General features: G+C 37.8%; 1 protein-coding gene across 2 annotated transcripts in view; it reads right to left on the bottom strand.

Moving 5' to 3' along the window:
- Nucleotides 1-1,718: 1,718 nt before the first annotated feature.
- The window catches only part of Nmd3 (NMD3 ribosome export adaptor), a 28,005-nt gene continuing 3,924 nt past the window's right edge, over nucleotides 1,719-25,799 (bottom strand). For both annotated transcript variants that reach the window (XM_028867205.2, XM_028867206.2), the window contains exons 4-16: nucleotides 25,063-25,159; nucleotides 22,670-22,750; nucleotides 21,378-21,506; nucleotides 20,997-21,087; nucleotides 15,508-15,586; nucleotides 14,309-14,405; nucleotides 11,172-11,289; nucleotides 9,760-9,905; nucleotides 7,781-7,893; nucleotides 6,503-6,575; nucleotides 4,927-5,033; nucleotides 3,462-3,532; nucleotides 1,719-3,086 (exon numbers count right to left, since the gene is read on the bottom strand). In XM_028867205.2, coding sequence (XP_028723038.1) covers nucleotides 2,956-3,086; nucleotides 3,462-3,532; nucleotides 4,927-5,033; nucleotides 6,503-6,575; nucleotides 7,781-7,893; nucleotides 9,760-9,905; nucleotides 11,172-11,289; nucleotides 14,309-14,405; nucleotides 15,508-15,586; nucleotides 20,997-21,087; nucleotides 21,378-21,506; nucleotides 22,670-22,750; nucleotides 25,063-25,159 — 1,333 coding nt within the window. In that variant the 3' untranslated portion in view covers nucleotides 1,719-2,955. The remainder of the gene's footprint in view (nucleotides 3,087-3,461; nucleotides 3,533-4,926; nucleotides 5,034-6,502; nucleotides 6,576-7,780; nucleotides 7,894-9,759; nucleotides 9,906-11,171; nucleotides 11,290-14,308; nucleotides 14,406-15,507; nucleotides 15,587-20,996; nucleotides 21,088-21,377; nucleotides 21,507-22,669; nucleotides 22,751-25,062; nucleotides 25,160-25,799) is intronic.

The following is a 25,799-nucleotide window of genomic DNA, read 5'->3' as shown; positions in this document are numbered from 1 at the left end:
AGAGAAACCCTGTCTCTAAAAAACAAAACAAAAAAAAAAGAACAAGTAAAAATAATGATTGTACACAATTAGATCATACTAGAATCAAGGGGGAGAAAAAAAACCTAGTCTATAATGATATAAAAAACAAATGAATAAACAAATACAGGTAATGAGAGCTCTTCCTCAGAACAGGAAGGCAAAAACCCAATGCCAGGTTTGGGAGCATCTGAACTCATGGGCAGCACATGCATCCTATGACACCGCACCAAGTCTGACATCTCTTCAGGTCAGTCCCACCAAAAGGACATAACCTAAATCTAGTCACAGGAAAAGAAGACAAAGCTAAACTGAGGTCATTTTATAAAATAACTGTCTTGGACTCTTTAAAAATGTCAACTAAATAAAACCTACTCTTAAAGGACTGGCCCAGATCAAAGAGGCATGAGATGCTAATGTAACACAGACTCTTACATGTTCTGTAAAGGAGTTCACAGAGACAAATGGCAAGACCTCAGTATTCTACTGACTGGGTAAAAGTTAACAATCAGTATTAATTTCTGAATGGTACATTAATTATTATTAAAGAATTATTTGTTTCAGGATGAAAATATTAATCTCTCACAGGGCTGTCCAACCTTTAGATACTGCAACACAATGCTGTTGGGCCACACAGCTATCATGGGACACACACAGCACCTGGATGCCGGCTGGGCATGCCCAATGCTTTAAAAAAAAAAAAAAAACAAAACATCAACCTAGTCTTTTTTTTTGGGGGGGGGGGTGCAGGGTGGTAGTGGAGAGGAGTGGTGGTGCTGGGCATTTAGGCTTTGACCATGCTAAGCCAGTGCTCCCTCAAATCCCAGCCATTCTCTGAAATGGCTGAACTAAAAACTAGTAAGGAAGAAAGGAAAGACAAAGCCAACAAGGTCAATGTCTCAGTTGGTCAAATCCAGGTAAAGGTTATCCAGGAAATCTCTGAACTATTCTTGTACCTTTCTATAAGTCTGAAATTAGGGGAAAATGTTATTTTTAAAAATGTCCCTTGGGCTGGAAGTAACAGACCAAGAAAGCTAGGGAAAACCAACAACAACAACAAAATACCAAGCAATCTAAGAATAGGAGTCAACATGCATACACTTGTTAAAATTAAGAACCCTGACTCACCCCAGCTAAGGAAGCACACCCTCGAGTCCCTAGACTCCCGCATTCTATCGTGGCAAGGTATTGGCTTGAATCTTCTAAGTATCTCAATTGCTAAAGCGACTGACTCTCCCTCACCTTCTTCCTTGCTCATTAGACTTCTGACTACAAGCCAGGAGCTTTCAAGTGTGTATCCCATTACATACAATGATCATCAGACTTTCAAAGCTGACTATAAACAACTTCTTGGGAATTGGACTAAGAGTAGCTTCCCAACCACTATCAACCCTGGAACAGCACTCGGAGCACCATGGGACTCACTGGAATCGTAGACTTAGCAAGCTGCTTCACCCTGCAAGCTCTCGGATACCTTTATTCAAGAATGACCAAGGTTAGAGGGAAACTAAATTTTTAACTGGGAAAATCACTTCAGTATTTAAATTAACAACTCCACTTGAGAAAACTTCGTAAGATACTGCCTTAAAATCTTGATAAACCAACCAGAGGTACAAGTGAGAACTTGCTATGGTCATGCTCATCTCTGAAGAACAACCATCCCCATCTGTCCACCAGTACGATGAACACACACACAGAAATGGAGGATATGTGAGCCTTTATTCCTAACTTCAAAAACTGGGACAATGAATACACATACAGAAATGGAAGACTGCAGGATATTTGGGCCTTTATTCCTAACTTCAAAAACTGAGGAGTCAAGTCTTAAAAGACAGTGTTGTTGCACTGAGCATTTGGCTCCATCTACATATTTAATGGTATACAATGACTAAAGAGTATTCAGTAAGGTGTTTAGCAAATCTTGCTTATAGGAACAAGGTCACAAAACTTCATTTTCAAAATGCTTAAACCCAAGCCAACTCTCTTCTTTCAGAATATGGAAGGCATTATTCTTGGTTTTATAAAAGATTTTCCTATTCCATCATCTACAATCATATTCTTGCTGATGGTAGTGTGTTATGTTCAATGATACAAACTTACAAAAAAGTAAGTCTTCCAAATTTAAAAACTATATCCTTGATACAAGGGGCAACATTTTTATAATATAAGCAAGCTATCACCCTAAGCTGCTGTCCAAGGTAGAATCAATACAGAACAATTTTTATTTAACCTATAAAGCAAGTCTGTGTTCCCTTCAAATCTATATACATTTTAAATACATTTCATTCTACTGAAATAAAAATTAAAATAACCCTCAGTTACAAGTTTTGTAGAGCTAAAGTTGTAGCTCAAAGATAGGACACCAACTTTACAAGCACAAGGCCTTGGGTTTAATCCCAAGAAGGGAGAATAGGGGTAAGTATACTAATTCTATGTAGAAATAAAATTAACTTCTCAATTGTCCTGAACCTTCATTTCCCAACCCCAAAGATATAAAAGTGATTTAAAGTGGATCAAAGTGCTTGGATTTACATTAAAAGTGCTTCATATGTATTTTTATATGTTCATAAAGCAATCAATATAAAACAAATGTAAGAGGTTGGTTTATATTCTAATATTTGGTTAATAGACAAAGAATCCTAACTTTTTCATTTGAATCCAGAACTAAAGTAGTAAAACTACTCCAGTTCCTCTGATAAAATTGCATAAAATGCCCTAGATATCAGTAACAATTACATTCCATCTAATCTCTTATTTCTTACTATCAAATCATGAAACCTTTCAATACTTTAAGTGAACAATCAAAATAGTCATTTATTCAAGTTTAAGACCAAATTTCTCCTCTCTCAATATAAGGGAATACATGCACTGTTCAATAAAGGCTCTTTGGTGGACTTCCTGAGGTCTCAGATGTGCAAACACATCTAACGTGACTCATCAGGACATCATTGACGCACCCTCTTCACCAGTGGCATCCTGAGAAATGTGAAGGTCTTCAATCATCTCAGCCAGACTAATTCGAGGTGCTCCCTCATCATCTGTGTCACTTTCCACAGGGATGGTGGAATCTAAGGAAACCCAGAGAGTTCACATACACAAATGGAAATGCACAATCACCACCCTTACCATCAGCAGTACTAAGTAACTATGCTGTAGTAAAGCTCTCAGATCCTATATACAGCAGGCTTCCAGATACTTACAGAATAAATTCGTAAATTAAATATGCAAGAGCTAGCTACTTAAGGAATCAGACTCAGATAACAACCACATCATATATATATAGAAAACGATATTTAGTAAATTTTACTGCTCCTTATTTATCTGTAGGTAAAAGCCTGACTACAATAGTTTATAAGACAAACAAGTCACTTACAAAAAGTAAATACCAAATATCCTCAAAGATACTATCTACAACATGACTTCAATACACCCAAAACACCAACCTCTGTAAATGTTGACATTTTTTCTAATTGCCTCATCTTCTTCAAGATCTTCAAGGAAATCTTGATATTGCCTGCAAGAAAAAGAAACTTTGAGCACTCTCTCAAGTATTATACTATTCACAAAGGTCAAATATGGATGCTACTTAATTAGGCAGGCTGGAAAACAAATTTCCTTGCAATAGTACATAACCACTAAATATTAAGGTGATGATGTTAAATGCAAGACAATGAAAAGATACCTCTCACCTCCATTTTATCCACACAAGCCAATTCTTATAGGCAAGTGAAACAAGCCTTTTAAGACTACGGTTAATTTGGGTTATTCTGTTTTGTGTTTTAATGATTTACTTTTATTCATCTCTATGTGTGTGAATGTGTGAATGCGTGCGTGCGTGCATCTGAGTATGTGCCAAGAATGTGAGGGTACCCAAGAGGACAGAAGAGGGCATTGTATGCTCTAGAAATGGAGCCACACCGTATGGGTGCTGGGAACTGAACCTGAGTTCTCTGAAAGAGCAGGAAGCATTTCTTAATTACAAGAGCCATCTTTGCAACCCAAAAGATAATGCTGTTGAGTCAGTTCTCTCCTTCAGACTCTATGTTGGTTCTAGGGGCTGGAATTCTGGTCACAAACCTTGCTGAAATAGTCAAGTATGTACTTCTAAACAGTTTAACAGGTTACATATGTATATATTTTTTAAAATCACACTATGAAATGCTATTGCTTCCCAATAATGTAAATTCTTCATTTTTTTTCAATTTTTTTTTTCATTTTTTTTTTTTTTTTTTTACCATCATCAAGAATTAAGGCCACAGACTGAAGAGATAGCTCAGCAGTTAAGGGCACTGGGTCCTTCAGAGGACCCAGGTTCATTCCCCAACACTCACATCATGGCTCAAAACCATCTGTAATTCTAGTCCTAGAGGAGCTGACACCTTCTTCTGGCCTCACAGGGACTGGATGCACATGGTACAGACATAAATTCACACAAACACTCATACACATAAAATAAAGGTAAATAAAAATATCAAAAAAAAAAGAATTAAGGTCACATCTTAATTCATTCAATACATTTTGGAAAACATTATTTTCACTTCTGCTTAAGTTATCTGAGTAACATCTAATGTCAATTTAAACTAATTTTGTTAAGCTTAAGACATAAGCAATCATCCATGATATCCACATGGTAATTATTCATTATATTTGAACTTTTTAATGAAATTATTTACATCAACACTGTAATTATAAAGACAATAACCCAGGCAACAATTACTGTATAATAATTGCTTATATGTCATTACATTCTTTCATGGATTCTCTTATACAGATTCCATTCATAAATTCCTAATCCAAAGTTAATTTTGAATGTAACAATCTACTGGGTAACAGTAACTTCTTTACAATAGAAGGCTGATTCCTAAGGGTTTCCCTTGAAACAACTTTAAGGCTTAAGGAAAGCAGGACCTTTCATCATCTGTGTCCATGTCTTCTCTGTCCCTCGCAAGCTCTTTCAGTTTCCAGTTTCTACGGCGCTGGCGTTTCGTCCGATCATAGCTCTTCTTAATTAACACCTGTTACAGAAGTATCTGCAGTTACAGCATGTCAGACACACACAGGAGGAAAAAATTCAAACCTCAGGCATGCCAGGGAGTCCAACTGAGGGCAGCAGTTACTCTTCAGAAGGGTGTAGAGATCAAAAGGCAGTGTCAAGAGGACTTTAAACTTTTACCATGTACTCATTAGGATGCACTAGAGCATTATGTATCTAGCTGTGAAAATTTCAAATTACTAAATGTTAAATTTTTAATCCCCAAAACTTGCACTTTTTCCTAAATTCTAATTTTCACTTACCATTCATACAGCACATTTTGAAACATTACAAATACTTAGTTTTTCACAGTAATAAGCACTTAGAAAATGTATATGAATTTTATAACATTTAATAATTATGTAGTGAAATTTTTAGAAAAGAGAAAAATTTCAAGATGACTAGTTATCTTGTGTGACCTTTTAATAAATACCCATCCTGCAGCTGGAGAGATGGCTCAGCAGTTAAAAGCACTTGGTGCTCTTGAGATGACCTGGATTCAGTTCCCAGCACCGACATGGTGGCTCACAACCATTCGTAACTCCAGTTCCAGGGGATGTGACACCACCCGCACTGTACACACATGGTGCACACAGATACAGGCCAGCAAGACACACATTAAAGAAAGAAATCGAAAAAATACCCATTCTGACTCATATCCAATTTTTTTTGCTACTTTATCAACTGAAGACCAACCAGATGAAATAGGAGCCTCTATTACCAGGACTTCATTTCTGTTCACAGTTAAAGCAATTCATGTTTATTCTAAAAAGATTAAGCAAGTGAAAGTAGAGTATTATCTTCATTCACTGCTGTTTATGAACTTTAAATTCATCATGGTACAACTCTACAAGCTTTTCAAAAGTCAGTCTTTCTCCAAGAGGTGATACTATGAAGATTACTTTCGATTCTAATTTGTATCTAATACTGAAATATGGTCTTACTTCTAAAGGGCCTGTGAAGTGGAGAAAATATATAAAATAAGCTGAGGCTAACCTGAGAGTGAGTCTGAATAAATGTGAAGTCATCATTTCCAGGTACTAAACTTGGCTCCACTCTATCAACAGTACTGTGAGTTTTGTTTGGCAGTACTGGAGCTAGGCTTTATGCACGCTAGGCAAGCACTTCGTCACTGAGAAACATCCTCAGTCCTCTCGTCCATGTTTGCTTTATTGAGACAGGCTCTCATTAAGTTTCCCAATCTGGTCTTAAATTCACTTACACTCACTCTCTAGCCCAGGTAGGTCTTAAACTTGTGATCGTCCAGCTCAGTCTCCTGCATACCTGAGATTAATTATGTGTATGTACCATCAGGTCAGGCACTATCAAGGGTTTTGCTAAGAATATGAAAATTTGATTATTGGAGGTGGGGGTGCCCTGAATAAATCCTCAGAATCACACCAACCCTTTATTGTAACAGGAAAAACAACAACAAAAACCTTAGAGCCTTACCACATCTGGAACTCTATCTGAGTTCATTTTGTTGACATGCTCATCGTTTAAATTACAGTTGGCCAAATCAAATCTGAAATGTAAACAGTGAAAAGTTTAATGAGTATCCTTTTTGTATAATTCTATTTTATATACAGCATCCCTATACATGTGTACACACACACACACCCCTACCTTTCTAAGTAAAAAATTTCATATGCTCCCCATTTTAAGTTTTGAAATTTGGGGCTGGAAAGATGGCTCAGTGGTTAAGAGCACTGATTGCTCTTCCAAAAGACTTAGGTTCAATTCTCAGCACTCACACGACAGCTCATGACCATTCTGTGCAGTTCAAGGGGATCCAACGTCCTCTCCCAGGCTCTGTGGGCACCAGGCACATACACTCATGCAGGCAAAAGATATACATAAAGTTTGAAATTTTTAAAAATCAAAATAAATAATTATAGGTTCTGAAATACGCTATATGGTGCACATGCCTCTGCAAACAGGAACACACTGCACTCTAAGTTTTCACTGTCCACTGCGGACCCTCTTCTCAAAAGGCAGACTGACACAGCAGCCTTAATTTCAGAAGGCAACTGAATGAGTCTGCACAGTTTATAAAATGAGCAACACCTTTCATTCTCTTATACATGGAACTCAAGACTCTGGAAACAAAGCCCATGCCTGGAGCACACTAATGAGCGCAGGTATAGAGACTGTTACTTTTATGGGCGCTGTCTGGCACATAGAGCTGTTTTCTTTCTAATTTTTTTAATTAATTATGTGTATGTGCCTACACACATTTATGAACACTGTATGCATGCAAGTGGGGTCAGAAGTGTCAAATCCCTTGAAACTGGAGCTACTAAGAGTTGTGAGCTGCCTGATAGGAGGACGGGGAACTGAGCCTAGGTTCTCTATAACAGCAATGCACACAACCTGTGAGCCATCTCTTCAGCCCCGCTCTTTCCAAAAGGTGAAGTATTATCACAGCCATTAAACAACCCACTCCCACTAAAAAGCTATAAATATTCAAACTATATAATTCAGTGTTCAATTACCAAAAGCTTTGAATAAATGAATGACTCTTTCAGATGATGGCCAAATGGAACAACTATTAGCTTCTGTACAATACATGGGCTTATAGTTATCAAAAATAAAATAAGCTAGAAGGCTCGTAAGAACTCTGAAATCTTTTTTGAAATTAACAAGTTTAGTATTTTAAATATTTATTGACTCCTGAAGAAAACTTGCAATGCTATCTGGCAAGTCAAAACACAACAAAATGAAACAAACCCCAGCACCAGGTCTCCAGGATTTAAAAGATGTCCCAAGTGAGTCCGACAAAAATACTGTTTATCTGTATTCATTTCAGATGTCTTCTGGACCCAGACTTCCCCAAGGGTGTGCTTTAACAGAAATGAAAAAAAGATTCAGGAACAAAACAATTCAAGAATCATTTCATGAAAAAATTAAATACAATACTGACTTTTTTCTCATTTAATATGCATTTAGAACTGCTTCTACTTTCCAAAATTCTAAAACACTGTCAAAACTAATGAATTACCAAATCAGAAATACACAAAATGACTTCAAAGGAAACCATAAAAACAATCTAAAACTTGTATGAAACATTACTGCCCCCTGAAAAAACAAACTCACAACATATACATCTAGCGTTTTCAAAGGAAATGTCTTCGTAGAGACTGGTTAACTCAGGGGGAGCACAAAAGTGACCGGAGGAGTAAAAGGATCTTAGAGCAAGAAAACAGTCCAAGCAAATGCCTGTGAGACCTAAGACTTAAGAAAACAAAAACAAAAAAAAACCAAGAGTTCAGAAAAATGGACAAATTACCCCAGCACACTAATACTGAAAGCACACAGCCCGCCCTGGACTGGAAGGATAGCTCAGTGGATAGAGACAACTGCCCCCAAGTCTAACGACCTGAGTTTGCTCCTCAGATTCAACTCCTTCAAGGTGTCCTCTGATTTCTACATGTACACATGTGCATATGGCACAGCTTTCCCCTCCCCAAATAAAATTTAAAAATACACATCATCACCAGGCGGTGGTGGTGCATGCCTTCAATCCCAGTACTTGGGAGGCAGAGCCAGGCGGATCTCTCTGAGTTCGAGGCCAGCCTGGTCTACAGAGCAAGACCCAAGATAGGCACCAAAACTACAGAGAAACCCTGTCTCAAAAAAAAAAAAAATACACATCATCTCTTAAATATTTTCATAAAAAAATAATTGTTTGCCAAAATGTAGGTGCTCTTCTAATTTAGAGGAAAGACATTAAATCAAGTTAAATGGCACTAGAAGCACACAGTAACAGAGATCCAGAAGGCAGCATATTCTACAAGGCCTGTGCCCTTTCAGTTTAGGAAGTTGGTATCACAACAACACAGGAAGGCGTTACCACTAAAGAAAAGATTTAAGAATACAATATTCACATAATTTAATGTGTGTTCTCCACCTCGATACCTGTCTGAGCAAGCTCCAAGACACTTCTGAGACAAAGGAAGGAATCTGAATGTGGACCAAATGTAGTTCTCCTAGTGATAAAAAGACTGACTCAAAGGATTCCTATGTTATATAAAAATATATGATTTCATATTCAATAATGATTCTGAAATTTAATGTCCACTGGTTCTCTTCCACCAAAATAAAGGGGGAAAATGACTTTTTAAAAATAGAGCAAATTAAAACAAAACAAAAAAGCCTTTCTTTTCCCAACACAAAACGAAGACAATTGACTTACCAGACTACTGTCCTGCAACCTTCATCACGATGACTTCACTCAACTTTATTGTCTGAGACAGAGTCTCAGTGTGCAGCCCTGGTACTTGGTACTTGACATGTAAACCAGGCTTCTGCCTCCTGAGTGCTAGGATTAAAGGGATGCACTGCCACAGCCAGCCATGACAACTCAATTTTAAAAGAATTGTAGTGTGTGTGTGTGTGTGTGTGTGTGTGTGTGTGTGTGAGAGAGAGAGAGAAAGAGAGACAGACAGACAGACAGACAGACAGGGGGTGGCGGCACATGCCACAGCACATATCTAGAGGTCAGAGGAAAACTTTGTAGTATGGATTCCAGGGATCCAACTCAAGTCATCAGACTTCACTTTTACCTGCCGAGTGATGTCTCTGGCCCTCACAGCTAACCTGTGTTTTTCTTTTTTTCTCTTTTTTTTTTTTGGACTCCACATTTTATAATTACCAACAATTGAAAACCAAAACATTTTAAACAGGAAGAATGGGTAGATGCTGCTTACCTTTTTTGATATGACTCCAGCCCCTGCACTTCGTTTCAGATCTCGGACTATGCTGCATTCCATCACGATAAACTCTTCGAGCTGTTTAGGATGGCATAAACTATTGAAAGGGTGACTCCAGAAAGTGTTTCCATCAATATCTGCAACTAAGAATAAGCACAAAAAAACAAGATAACGTGTTGACCAGAAAGATGCAGATAACAAGCAGGAAGTCATCACTTCTGAGCCCCATACACGACCCCAAACCTCCAACTGGAATAAGGGAAATATCCAGTATCAAAAATATTTACATCTTATTTAGTTATTGTTAAGCAGAATGCCACAGAACAAATTCAACCAGTTTTATGTCACATGCTGACATTTTATGGTAGAAACCTATTGGTCATCATAGCTACTTAAAAGTTATAAGCCATAAAACCTACTTTTATCTGAAAAGTATCAAAATAACAGAAAGCTTATTAGAAACTTAAGAAAAAGATTGAGGAGACAAATAACAAGACTTCTATCACTATTCAGTATTCCTTTTATAAAAAATGATTTATATAAAGATATGCTAAAAATGACCCATAATAATGATAAAAAGTTAAAAATTCTTACTTAAATTAGTTGTTCCACTGGATCACAGCTCAGATATCCCAAAATGTAAAATACTTGTTTAAAAAACATATAGTTTGCCGGGCAGTGGTGGCGCACGCCTTTAATCCCAGCACTCGGGAGGCAGAGGCAGGCCTCTGTGAGTTCGAGGCCAGCCTGGTCTCCAAAGCGAGTTCCAGGAAAGGCGCAAAGCTACACAGAGAAACCCTGTCTCGAAAAACCAAAAAAAAAAAAAAAAAAAAAAAACATATAGTTTAGCATCAGAATCTCTGTCTAGTAGGCACAGGGCTCTATGTCCAATCCTCACACTTGACCACACACACATTTGGCAAAAGACTTAGTCACCAAAATTGTATGAGTCAGAAAATTTTCAGAAAAATGAATGGAATGGTTTCTTTAAAAAAGAAAGAGAATAACAAAAAGCTTTCTAATTCCTGTATTTTTAAAGTACTAAACTATTAGTCTTTCAAAATATTATCAAGAATGACATTTGGGGCTGGGGATGTAGCTCACTTAGAAGAATGTTTGCCTAGCATCCACTAGGCCTCAGGTTCAATCTCCAACAGCATCTAACTCGGTTTCATGGCACACCTCTATGATCCCAGTACTGGGGAAGTGGAGGGAAGAGGGTCAGGAACTGAAGGTCATCCTTGACCTCATGCAGAGTTCAAGGCCAGCCTAGGCTACATGAGACCCTGTCTCAAAAAAACTGAAAGAAAGAAAATGAGAGTGGGGGAATAAATAATATAAAGGCAAGAGTGATTACTGTTTACCACAGAGGACAAAATTGTTAAAACAAATGTAGTTCCAAAGCTTACCTTGTAGGGTATTTGGGTCTATGAGATGGATGGCACTAGTTACTCGAATACAAATACATATCTGGTTCATATTTCCAAGACTCTGCGCCAGTTTTGGTGACAGGCAGACAACATTATCCTAGACAAAAACAAATAACATCTAAAACAAGGCAAATTCTAAGTTAGCAACCTTTGATAAACACTCATTAATAAACCCGACTAAACCATTCTTTCCCAAGCAAAACTGTCTGCCTGTCTGTCTGAATGTGTCTATGGACTGGTCTAGAATTATCAAACCTCATGATTCAACCTATAGGATGCTACCATGCCTGGCTCCACAACATTGTTTTTCTTTCTTGGGCCAATAAAGGACCTGCAGATAAGAGTCACACCTTAGAGAAACCGAACACTCCATACCTTTTAAGAAGGGTTTATTTGTCATAATTGAAACGTTTTTTAAGAATCTTTTTTATAACCAGCCCTCCACACCTATGTTTGCTAAATTCGTTTCAATTTAATTATAACATGAATACTTATCATTCTGTATGTTAATATGGTATATATTCTAATCCAAGTATAAACCAAGAAGAGAGTAACTTTCTAAATCTCCTTGTGATTTCTTTTGATTGTCATAAAACCAAATTTCAATGGGAAATGCATTTCTCTAAAATAGCTAAATGTTTGAGTGTGTAATCCAATACTAAATGACTAAAAAAGTCACACCTACATGGAAGATGCTATATTAACCAACCATGGTACTCGTATGTTTGTTAACTGTACTAAAAGATAGAAATGACTGAGCATGGTGGTGTATACCTCTAATCCCACACTTGGGAGGCAAAGACAGAGAATCTCTGAGTTCCGGTCCATCCAGGATTTAAGGTTAAGACTTTACCTCAAAAAATAAATAACTAATAAAATTTAAAAATAAAGTTAAAATAAAAAAAAAGATTCTGGGTCATACATAAAGCTGTACCTGAGCACAGTCACAGAATTTTTCACTGAGGTGGACACTATTCATGAGCACTTACTCCAACTTTTGGTTTTGAACTCAGGAGCTCCCAAAGACAAACAAAAATATAATCAGCCTTCTATATCCATGTGTCTCATACCCTCTAGTTCATACAATTGTGGCTCGGAAATATTTTTTTAAGCACTATGCCTTTAGTGGACAGGTAGAGTCTTTTTCCTTCCCTAAAAATTCAGTTTAATTAACAAACATTTACATAGCATACACACCATATTAGGTTAAAGTAATTTATAAAGGAGTAACATATACTATACAGTCTTATGAGGGATTTGTACATCTCTGGAGTTTGGTGTCTACAGGGAATCCTTAATTACCTATAGATACCACAAGACAACTACAGCCCTTCATTGTATTTAATACACAAGGCCTAATTATGTCATCATATCTAAATTTATATTACCCAGGCTTTTACTGTATTTAATGAGGACTGGCAAAAGTGGTACTCAAAAGAACTACTTTTAGCTAGAACATAGCTATGGTCATTTGTTTTCATATTACCATCCATGGCTATCCTTGTCAACACTAGAGTCGAACAGTTACACTAAAGAGATGGACTGAAAGCACAAAATATTTACTAACAGAAATACTGTTACAGGAAGCCTGCCGGCCATATTTTAGGCTGTCCTTTCATCCCTGGTACTGTACTATTATATAATTCACTGCTGACAACTTCAAAAGCTGTAGTCACCGACCTAGGTACAAAGAGCAGCTTATCACTTTGTGGTTACATTAACTTTGGATAAGTCATCTATCTAAACTTTCTAAGCTTCAATATCATCATCTTTAAAATGATATACTCATCTCTATTAATAAGACATAAATCTAAGGGAAAATAGTGAAATATACAGATATCAGCTTAATGTAGAAGAGCCATAATAAATTATGATAGTGATAACTTTTAATGATTCAATATGAACACAAGTTTCTACATGGTCAAGAGCTCTAGTTACATATTCATTAGTAAGACCTTTTCTTTCTTTTTTGAGATAGTCTCATGTAGCATGAAACTTTATTTGTAGCTGAAATTGACCTTCAACTTCTGATCTTCCTCTAACTCCCCAGTGCTGGAACTGTAGGTATGTGCTAACACATCTGATTTCATATGGTTATAAAGGCATGCGCCACTACACCTAGCTATTTGTTGGATTTTACTCATATGGTTTTTTTTTTTTTGTTTTATCTTAGTACATGTAAATGAAATGATAATGCATGCTTTAAATGTTTTATTGACATTATGTTCACAAGTAAAGATGACTCTGTGATCTCATTTCCATTAATAATGTAGTCAAAATCCTGTTGGCCAGGCTAGAGAGACAGCACAAGCCGAGTACAAATTCTGAGCACTCAGGTGAAAAAGCTTGTAAACCTAGAAGTGGGGAAGCAGAGAGACAGGCGGATCCCAGGGGCTCATTAGCCAGCTAAGCCAGCCTAATCAGTTGGCTCCAGGTATAGTGAAAAACTCTCTCATAAAGCGGACAGCCATTGATGAAGACACCTAATACTGACTTCTGGCCTCCACATGTACACATCTATGCATATATGCACTCACATGTGCATACACAAAACACTTACCCACACATATTCTAAAGTGGCTCACTCATCTTTTTAACTACCATTTCTTATAAATGAAAGTTTCATGAAATTATTATATGTCCACTAAGATTCCAATTTTTAATAAAATTGGATTATAAAATTTCACTATCAATTTGTTCTAATTTTATTGTTTATATGCGTGGACATGTGTGTACACGTTCATGCAGGTGTACGTGTTTAAGTGTACATGTGGATATCAGAGGACAGCTGTGTGCAACTGGTTCTCTCCTACCTTATGGGCTCCAGGAATCCAACTCAAGTTATAGAGCTTGCATGGCCAGCACTGTAAAAAGGCTGAGCCATCTCACCAGCCCAATCTTTTCATCACAACACACCAAAAGGAAGGGCATTCCAATTCACAGTTTTAAACACATATTTTAAATCTTTTTAACAAAGCTGAGCGTGTCAGAAATCATTGAAAAAAGTTATTCTTAATTTCTAGCCAGTAGGAGTAGGAAACCAGGAGCAATATTATATACAACAATTAATTCCTATTCTCTTACAGACATGAATTAATTACAATGAAAAGAGGTACCTTGCATATTGGAACAATTTCCACAGAAAAAGTGCTCTTGTAATTGTATGTGTTACTATGGATATCTTGAGAGATCAATTTCTGTGATGCTTTATATCTATTAAGAAAAAAAATTAGTATTAACAGAAAGGGACAGGTCCTTCCTTATATAAAGTTGGGGACACCAATTTTTATCAAATCCAAGTCCAGTGTCTTCAAACAGCTTCCTGATGGTGTGATTAGCTTTGTCAACTTGACATAACCTAAAAGAACTGTCTTAGGACTGAGAAGGACTGGGTTCTATGAACATGTCTGTGGTGGACTGTCTTAATTAAGTAAATTGATGTGGGAAGACCCAGCCCCACAGTAAGTAGCACATTCTCTAGGCCAGCAGTACTCAGTCTGTGGATCCTGCATATCAGACATTTACATTACGATTCATAACAATAGCAAAATTAACAGTTATGAAGTAGCAATGAAATTTTATGGTTGGGGTCATCCACCATGGGGTCATCACCATGAGGAACTATATTAAAGGGTCCACAGCATTAGGAAGGTTGAGAACCACTGCCCTAGGCAGAGGGTCCTGAACTGTTTTAGAATAGAGAAACCTAGCTGAGACAAGCAAGCAAGTGGACAGGCATGTCCACATCCATTTCTCTCTGCTCTTGATGTGATGTGATTTACTGATTTGATTTATCAATGAAGATGTACTGTAACAATTGTAAGCCCAATAAACCCTTTCTCCTAAGCTGCTTTCTGTCACAGTGCTTTATCACAGCAACAGACATGAAACTAGAACATAGGGCAATGTCTAATATTATCCACTTTTATTTCAAACCTTCATCAGAATGACTAAACTCTAAGCCGCACTAATGTACCTCCCGGGTCTTTGTTCCTGCTAATCTCCTCTTTCAATATAAACTCAGCTTATGAAAATTTCTCCCATCTTGAAGTCCTAGTTCTTCTACCCATCTTCTATGGCTCATCATTACAGTGCTTATTGTTATGGAGTTAGGTTTAGCTATCAAAAGATTCTTCAGCACTCTTAGGCTAATATAAAATGGGTAGGTCAATGTTTCATGACTGTTTAAATATTCATACTAAAATTTTAATTTTAACAAAGTTAAGTTATCTAAGCCTGAAGACCAGATGTGACCTATATTTGGATATCCTATTCCCAGATCCATGGCCTTAACACATTTAGGTTCACAACGTACCTACAGGGAACCGTCCCCTGAAGAAATTCCACCATCTTCTGAGCATGTTGTTTGGAAGAATAGTAGAAATCCAGACCATCTAAAAATAATAATAAAAACGACCACATCACAAATTCAACCCATAAGCAAAACATATTATTAGGAATTACAGCCAAAAAAGGTTGGGGATATCAATTAAGACCTGTTTGGCAAAAAGGCAGACAAAAAATAATGAAAACAAGCTTCACATTAATTCACAAGAACAAAATTCAAAGCCAAGAGAGGAAAGGAAAAGAAGATTTGATGTAATAGATAGAACAATCTACCAAGATGACGGCAAGAGTCCATGTAGTTAACACACATGAAAAAATTACATGCCGAGACTGAACATAGTCACTAGACACCATTATCTGCCAGTATCATTTAACACTATCAACAAATAGCCAAAAGCAAATCTACTGCTAAGAAATATTTATGAGATACCTAATAAAAATTAAATTTACCCATTATAGCCAAGACAGTATTGAGGGAAATGAGAAAATTCACAGGACTTACATGAAATTAAGACATTATGAGACTAGCATAAAATTATAAGTTCATATAAACTTGAGATTGCAGAAATAGGCTACTACATTTAATCAAAAGAACTTAACAGAGTCAATGGCATTTAACAGATAAAAGATGAATTTAGGCACTTCACACCAATTACAGAGTTAAGACCTAACTATGAATTACATTATAAAGCATATAAAAAAAATAGGATTTTTTGTGACCTTAAACAGTTCTCAAGCATAAGAAACGTATGATTGACAAATGAAAAAAATTGATTAGATGGTGCTGTGTACAGTTTCCTCAAGATTGATACATTCCATCCTGCAGGAAGGAAAACAACTCAAAATAGCTTCAGGAAGTTCCTAAAACTAACCAGATTCACTAGAGCCCTGACTGCCACAGTTAGCAGAGGTAAGCTGCAAATAAGACTCCAAGATCAGACCAGGTGCCTGGAAGAGGTTTGGACCAAATGAGTCACTTAAAAAGGACACTCTCCAACCTGTTGAGCTGCCTGCAGGCTGTGTGCAGTCTGTTCCTGGTTCCCAGCTTTGTGAGCTGTTGCCCACTTGAGGTGGGCTTGGGTGATGCAGCTGTCTTTGAGTTATTCCTGCTCCTGTAAGCAACCTCTCACCCACACTCCTGTAGTAACCCCAATCAAATACACTGGTTTATCAAGTTGGACTTTGGTGGTGTCCGTACCTTTGGTCTGTAGTGAGATCCCTCCCTATATGGGGTAAGTAGACATGTGTGTGCTGCAATACCCCCCCAGGAAAACCTCTGTCACCCAATAGCTGGACTTTATCAGACTTTAAAAGTTGGGGCTGGAGAGATGTCTAAGCAGTTAAGAGGCTCTTTTAGAGGACCTGAGTTCAATTCTAGCACGAACATGGCAGCTCACAACTGTCTGTAACTCCAGTTCTGGGGGAGGGGGTCTAATGTCTTCTGGTCTCCAGGGGCACTGCATACATATGGTGTACTTATAAACATGCAGGCAAGGCATTCATACATAGAAAATAAATAAATTTTTAAAAGTTAAAAAAAAAAAAGAAAGAACAACATTGAGAAAAGGAAGACAGGCTATAGTCCAGGAGAAGACATTGCAAATCATACAGGCAGTAAGAGATTTATATGTCGAACATGGCTCCTTATCATTAGTCCTTAGTAAGATGGAAATTAAACCCACAGTGAGACACCAGCACAGACGTCCCTCTACAAAGATGATCAGCAACTGCAGCAGAGAACTGGAACCTTTCAACACTCTGTCAGGAAAGTGAAGACCACAGCCACATACACTGTGGCTGTTTCTCAAACATAAACACCAACCTAAATTTCCCATAACTCAGCCCTTCGGTCTTTAAGTACAGAGCTCAAGAGATGGCTAAAGACAACAGACGTTCCCTAACTTCCACACGTGGCATGGCATATGCCCCAACAAACAAAATTAAATACATAAATAATGTAGTGAAATGGTTCACAAGGAGAACTAGCTGAAAGAGATCGATGTCTTAAAGGGAAATGATATTGCTTATGCCCAGGAGATACCTCACTAAATGGCTTAATGGACAAGTTCTTCAAAAGCACAGTTAATAAACAATGAAGAAAATGAAGGCAAACTTTGTAACTTTCTCCAGTGGTAACGTAACTGACAGCAAAATTGGTCTAAGCGCAGAAACACGTTTATATATGTATGTACATACACACACCAGCACATGGATCAATTAGAAACCTCAACCACTGCTCACACATAAAATCCCAGAACTACAGAGAATGAAACAGGAGCTCTGAGAGTCCAGACAACCTGGGCTACAGAGAGAGACCCTGTCGTTCAACACAAACTGGTCTCCGTATTTGTATGTGTTTTGAGAGGGTTGGGGATTGGGGAGATTGGTGTTTTTTGTTTTTTTCTGAGAGAAAGAACATGAAGTTGGAAGGCAGTATCTGACAGGAGTTGGGAGAGGGGAAGAATATGAATAAAATGTATTATATGAAAATTTTTTAAAAATTTAAAAAACATGAGAAAGGGAAAAGGAAATGTTAACTTCAACAAATACCATTCTTAGCACTGGAAGGTAACCACCATCCTAAAAACACATACAAAACTAGAAAAATAGATACATGAGTGAAGGATAACTAACCACAGATGACTCACAATAGAAAGAAAATGATTAAGATGCATAACAAAACTGTTAGCCCTTATCACTAATCAAGTACAGATTAAAACAACATGCCATTGTCGTGTCTAAAACTTAGAAAGGCCAATACAGTTTTTAACCATTACCAGCAAGTGTCTGGAAAAATGAAAGCTTACTAGTGCTGGGAAAGTATACTAGCACTATTGTGGGACATCAAAATTTGTATTTGGATTCTCTTGTCCAGTAATTCCAATTCTTTAAATCGATTCCCAAGAAAAAATACTACATATGCACAAAGGTGAACATAAGGATAATTACTTAGTGCTGTTTTCAGCAGCAAAAAATAAAATGTAAGTCCACTAATAAAGAAATCAATATATATATATCCACTAACTAAGGTCTATCAGACAGCAATTAAAAAGAATTAAATGAAACTACATACACATGCACTGTTGCTCAAAGTCTTCCAAACGTGTTAAAGGTGTATCAGAGTCATGGAGCACTCCATGAAAGCAACTACTGACACATACAGAGTATATTTTGTCTTAAGGAACTATACCATCTCTAGAGATGACAGACAGATAAAGGGAAAGTGGGGGAGAGGCCCTTATACATGGTTTGAATTTGTAGAATTTTTTAAATACATAGTTTATTTTTATTAAAGTGTGTGTGTTTATGTGCACAAGGTGCCTATAGGACAAAGAAGGCATTGGATTCCCTGGAGCTGGAATTACAGGTGATTTTGAACCACTGAAATGGGTCCTCTAAAGAGCAACTAGCACTCTTAGCTGCTGAGTCATCACTCCAGCTCCAAATACATTTCTGTTTAAATTACTAATATACAAGCTACGGAAAACACTCATCTAAATCAAAAATTAGTAATGAAAAAGACTTTAGCTGGAAGAAGCGTTGTTAAATATGCAGCATTGGGGATTTGGCAGTAATTTTAAAATGTATCCACTCTTTTGGCAACAAAACATTCTGTGCAGATAATTTCTTCCACAGTCCTTAGCTAGAATATGTGTTCCTTGCCTCATACAACTTAAAACAACAACAATAACAAACAAACAAACAAACAAAGCAGACTCTCATGCTGCCCAGGCAGGCTTATATAGAGGACAACCTTCAAACTCACTCCTCCTACCTCCAACTCCCAAGTACTGAGATTACAGCACACCCAGCTTTGAGTTTCTCTATCAGGCCTTACTCAGCACACTTTTGCCTAGGGATTAGCCAATAAAGGAACTTTATACACCAGTGTGGTGGTCTGGATGAAAATGGCCCCCACAGGCTCACAGGGAGTGGCACTACTAGGAGCCGTGCCCTTGTTGGAAGAAGTGTATCACTGGGGGAGGTCTTTGAGGTCTCAGATGTTCAAGCCAGGCCCAGTGTCACTCTCTTCCTCCTGCCTGCCAATCCAGATCGAGAAATCCCAGGGGGTTGGGGATTTAGCTCAGTGGTAGAGTGCTTGCCTAAAGGCCAAGGGTTTGGTCCTCAGCTCTAAGGAAAAAAAAAAGAAAGAAAAGAAAAGAAATCCCAGCTATCTCTCCAGCACCATGTCTCCCACCATAACAATGGACTAAACTCTGAACTGTAAACTAGCCCCAATTAAATGCTTTTTTTAAAAAAAAGAGTTGCCATGGTCACAGTGTCTCTTCACAGCAATAGAAACCCTAACAATGCATCACTAAACTGTTCAATGATACAGACCACCCTATGCCTACCAGTAATACACTCAACCTAGAGGCATAGATTAAGTTTTCACGTAACTGATATTTTCTCATTTAAGGAATTCGGCCATTGTTTCAAGAACAGTCACCACCAAGTAAATCTGTACTTTAAAAAGTGACTTAGGAAAGCAATTCGTCTAAAAATAACAAGCACCAACCAAAACCTATTACTAGCAGGAGTCTTGTGTTTGCTTCAAAACATTTATATTTTAGATTATTAATCTCAGAATGATGGCATCTCCATCAAATACATGTAAGTATGCAGCCTCCACAGCGAATGCTACGGGCCTGCAGTGTCCCTCAGCCGCAGAATCAGGTAGAGCCCAGATTGATGCCAATCCCTACCACCATCAAAGAAACCAACCAAACAAAAAACAGCAAACTCTGAGGCAGACGTATAGACTACTATGAAACTTTTAAAGTTTTAAAACTCTATTCAGACATTATTTATTCATCCCTCTTTATTTTTGAGTTTACACTGAATTCTACTCATCACAAATACCTCTCAGTACATAAAATACAGAAGAATTTAGAGATCTTCCAATCCCAGCAATCTTTCCCATAGCAAACAAGGTTTTATGAGTTTCTTATTACAGCACTTTACACTGCATTAATGGAGTCACTGGCTTAGTCTTCAAGATGAGCAACACATAGAGGACAAGAACTAATATTAATATACCATTCTATTCCAAGCACAAAGAATGGCATCAATCATAAGCTAAATGGTTAACAAATGAACTAGGACAGACAGACATCACAAAAAACAAAAAAACAAAAAACAGTTCTAGATTTGTACTATCCAGAGTAGCCACAAACGACATGTGAGTTTACTATCAGCTAACAGAAGAAAATTCAAAATTCAATTCCAAAATTATAGTAGTCACATTCAATACTAGCCACATGTGGACAGTCATTACCATACTGGACAATGTAGACAGAAAATTAAGGTTGTCTTCTTTTTACACATGCACATATATGCACATGAATTTTTTAAAGAATTTTTGCAACTGCTTCAACTTCTGAGAAAGATAGGTTATTTAGGATAACAGAAAGAAAAATTTGATATTGTTTGAAATTCTTTTAAATTTGAACTCACCATGAATCTCTTTGATACGCAGTGTATTCTGATGCATTCCATATTTCAGAATCAACTGTTCCAGATAGTAGAAAGTTTTCTTGTGCAGAGTCTAAATATCCATGCATTATACAATCAATAAATTACATGCCAAAAAAGCATTAATAAATATAGTACACATATATCATCTACAGACACAGCATATTGATTTTTTTTTCAAACAAAAACATTCTTTAAAAATTAACTAAAACATAAAATAGTGATGTATTTCCAAAGACAAATGTTCCAGAACCTAGATTCTGGTTATACATAAAGAACTTAGGGAACAGAGAAGGTTTTATCAGTTACTTATAATGGACAATAAGTTCAAGATGCAGGATTCACTCATTATGTTTTCAGTACCTTCTGCCTGACTTGAATCACAGCCTTCCAGAAGTCCTTGGCTTCTACTCTATGGCAATCTCCACACATCTGGGACTGAACAACATAATCCACCACAAACACCTGCTGAAGGATGGCACCATTCATCACCTGGGGAAGAGAGCAATTGCACTCCTTCACTCTCACAGTTCTGTTCAACAGTGAGTGCTTCTTGATTAAAACAAGGAATTGTAATAAGGATTTAAAACTCAGTTCTATGAATGCATTAGGGACAGCAGTAAGAGGAAGTTAAAATTACAAGACTAAGTTACACTACCTCTTGGGGGGGGGCACAAATAAGGACGACTATGGAGCCTCATGCATGCTGGCCAAGCACTCTCACCGAGCTACTCACCCCAGTGTAAGTTACACTGTTTACAGAAAGGCACACAAGTTGAATTCCACAGATTACTATTTTAAGTTTACCTCTAGAAAAAGTGGCTGTCAACATAGCCTTTTAAAAATTGGGAGGTAGGGAGTGGCCTGACTGGGAGAGAGCTTGTCTGTCACACCTGAAGCCTTGGGTTTGATTCCCATTGCCACAAAAAGCCAGGCACGCTGGAACACACCTATAATCCCAGCACTTGGGAAGCAGAGCAGGGTGGTCAAAAGTTCAAGGTCTTTCATGGCTATATACTGAATTTGAGAACTCAATCAAAAAGTAAATTTTTCAGCCGGGCGTTGGTGGCGCACGCCTTTAATCCCAGCACTCGGGAGGCAGAGCCAGGTGGATCTCTGTGAGTTCGAGGCCAGCCTGGGCTACCAAGTGAGCTCCAGGAAAGGCGCAAAGCTACACAGAGAAACCCTGTCTCGAGAAAAAAAAAAAAAAAAAAGTAATTTTTTCTAAGTTTATACACATGTACATGTTGTGTATTACAGGCACCAACAACATATGACTGAGAAAAAAACGAGGGTTGGGTGGGCAGGGTGATGCACACACCTTTAATGCCAGCACTCAGAGGCAAAGGCAGGAAGATCTCTGTGAGTTCCAGGCTAGCCTGGTCTACTCAGTAAGCTCTAGGCAACCAAGGGCTACCTAGTGAGAACCTACCTTAAAACAAAAACAAAATCTTTAAAGGGACGACTGAATCCACTAATTGTGAGCAATGGTAGCTACTAGTGACCTAATCACACATCAGATGATAAAAAAACAACAAGATTTAGACTGTACTCTTCCTTTTAGGCCATTCAGTCCATAAAATAATTAACACTAGTCCCTCATTCCCACTACTTGTATTTTAACCAGGTTTAGGGGGGGAAACTGAACAGCTTACCTCTTTCTGAACTGTCAATTTGACTTTCAGTCTCTTGGAATGGGGCTCAGTCCAAACAAAGCCTGCATCGACAAGGCGAACCTTCAATAAAATATTAAAGAAAGAAAAGGGAAACCTAAGTCCCCAGCTGAGGGATGGAAAGATGAATGAATACCTCACTAATAAACAGACTCCTAAGATCGTTGAAGGGACATGTGATGAACACCATTACATACCATTCACTACAAAGAGAAAAACATTATCACTAAAGCCATGCCAACAAAAGCAGCAATGGAAGGGCAAGCCAGTGACTGCACCAGTGAACCAAGGAAGAGTTCAAGATTTTCACAGGTGAAAAAGTTATTCGAAGGGGAAAAGTTACTGCTCTTCAAGCAAAAAACATACTTTTTTAATAAGAAAATGAACTGGTGACTTCATTATCCAAAAGAAACCGCACAAATAAAACTACTCAAGTTATTATCTTTCTGTATTGGTCTGTAGCTTCTTTTTTTATTTATTTTTTCCTTTAACAATGGACATTCGGGGCTGGAGAGATGGCTCAATGGTTGGGAGCACTGACTGCTCTTCCAGAGGACCCAAGGTCAATTCCCAGCACCCACAGGCAGCTCACACGTCTGTAACTCCAGTTCCAGGGCTTCTGACACCCTCACACAGACATATATACTGGCAAAATACCAAGACATAAAATAAAAATAAATTAAAAAAAAAAAAAGAACGGATATTCATTTGAGAACTATTCATGTCCAAGCTACATACCTGTAACACTCACTACATACCTGTAACACTCACTGATAGATAAGAACAAAAAGAGTCTGCTCTTCTTGATGAACTGACTACAACACAGAAGGCTAGAATGAGAGCTTTGGAACAAAAGACTGAGAACAAGAATGGAGGTTTGTAATAATCAGGGGAGAAACCTCAACAAGAGGTACCAGGAATAAGAAAAGCCAGAGCAGCTTCCTAGGAGAGACTTCTCCAGGATTGAATACCTATATATTAGAAAGAGGAAGAGAACATACACTAGTACAAAGCCCAAGTGGCTAGGTAATACCAATTTTTTTGACACAAATAAGCAGCAGATGTAATGAATGGAGAAAGATCTCTTCATGACATCTATGACATACAGAAGTGGACAGTATGACACTGGTCTAGAGGTGCATGGAGAAATCTGTTCACAGACTGAAATGTGAGCAAGCAGATTACAATTCTATCAAATATTGTCTGCTAAGAACAAGACTAGCCAAGGCAGATGCAGTACTGAAGACTAAAACTCACCTAACATGACTGGTAAGCTACAACAAATCCCAGTAGTCAAGAAATCAGGTCAGATAAAGTGATAAGCAGCTTCCTAATCAGAACCCCTTCCCCTCTAAGCCTCATAGTCCTCTCCACCACCTCCTCCCAGTTTCCAACTGCAGGAGTTAGGAGGAAATGTACACAGCATTATGTAAGTCTGTCTGCTCTTCCTAAAGCCTCTAATCTCCATCTGCAGGAATGGCCAGACCTTGACATCCACTTCAGCATTCGGAGGCTCTCCACACTTCTCCTTAGACAGGCAATTGCCAACTTTATTGAGTCCTTTGTCCTTTACCATAATTACAGACACCTCAGTCATCCTCTTATTTCCTACAATCAATTTCCATGTCTCTTCTGCCCCCATCTAACACTCTTTCAAATCCTAAAATCCTTTTACTATGCTCTCTATCACAACAAAACCTTAAAAAAAAATCAAGGGAGCATCCCTTTCTCCTTCTAGTTATCCTGATTATATTGCTTCCCTTCAGACAATTAAAAAAAACCCAAGAACAAAATGAGTCAAGAACTTGAAAGATTCCAGAACTTAAAAATATTACTGCTAGAACTGAACAATGGCTCAGTGGTTAAGAGCACTTGCTGTTCTTCCAGAGAACCTGAGTTTGATTTCCAACACCCACAAATCAGATCACAACCATCTGCAACTCCAGTTCCAGGGGATCCAACAACTTCTTCTGGCTTCCAAAAGCACTGTACACATGTAAGGCACAGACATACATGAAGGCAAAGCACCATATACATAAAATAAAATAAATCTCCCCCCATTTTTCTAATAAATAAAAAAAAAATACTGCTGAGCAAAGGTCAATGTAAAAATTAAGGAGAGAGAGAGAGAGAGAGAGAGAGAGAATCAAAACATTTGCAATGGGACTAGCAAAACAGCTCAGTGGTAGAGTACCTGGCAAATATGGGCAAGGCCCTTGGTTCAATCTCCAGCACCAGAAAAAAAAAAAAAAAAAAAAAAAAAAAACAGAAGGAAAAGAAAATAGGAAAAAAAAAACAAACAATAGTCACCCAAACAAAACAAACCCCACATGGAAGGACTGTCTGAAAATGAGTGTTTTAACTATTCCACCTACCTTACTCAGAGGAGCTTTAATTTTTTTCAAGCACAAAGCAAGAAGCTCCCTGGATTCTAAAGCGCACTGTACCCAAGATGCTGGTGGCTGAAAATATCTGAAAGAAGATAACACACTAAATCTGCCACTTCTCAGGAAAAAAACAAACAAATAAAGAAATAGCAATTCCTATTGGATATGCAGAAATTATACTGATTATTAACCAGGAGTAACCCGAAGCTACTCTGAAACCTTAACCCAAAAAAGATTACATGACCTATGAGACCACTGTCTTTAGCTCAAAACTAAAATTCTGAAAAAGCCCACCTGAGCTATTATATATTTTATCACTTAATTTAGTAAAAATTCCCGTTAAGAGACACTGACAATAGCTCAGAGGGTCAGAGCTTGCTGCCAGGCCTGACAACCTGAGCTCACACAGTACAGGAAGAGAACCAGCCCCTACAAGTCATCCTCTGACTTCCACATGTATAGCATGGTAAAGTGCACATACATACAAAATCAATCCAAAATTATTAAAAAATAAATAAAACAAAATTCCAGTGAGGAGGCTGGAGAGACAGCTCACTAGTTAAGAGGACTCTACTTGGGTTTCCAGCACTCACTATTGGCAGCTCACAAATGCCTGTAACTCTAGCTCTAAGGGGATTCAATGCCCCTGGCCTACAAGGGCACTGCACTCATGTGTACATACCCACATACACATAAATAAAATAAAAACAAGTTTTTATAAAATT

The sequence above is a fragment of the Peromyscus leucopus genome, chromosome 6 (assembly GCF_004664715.2).
Source record: "Peromyscus leucopus breed LL Stock chromosome 6, UCI_PerLeu_2.1, whole genome shotgun sequence".
In the NCBI taxonomy this organism is placed as follows: Eukaryota; Metazoa; Chordata; class Mammalia; order Rodentia; family Cricetidae; genus Peromyscus; species Peromyscus leucopus.
This window is presented reverse-complemented; position numbering and strand designations above follow the sequence as displayed.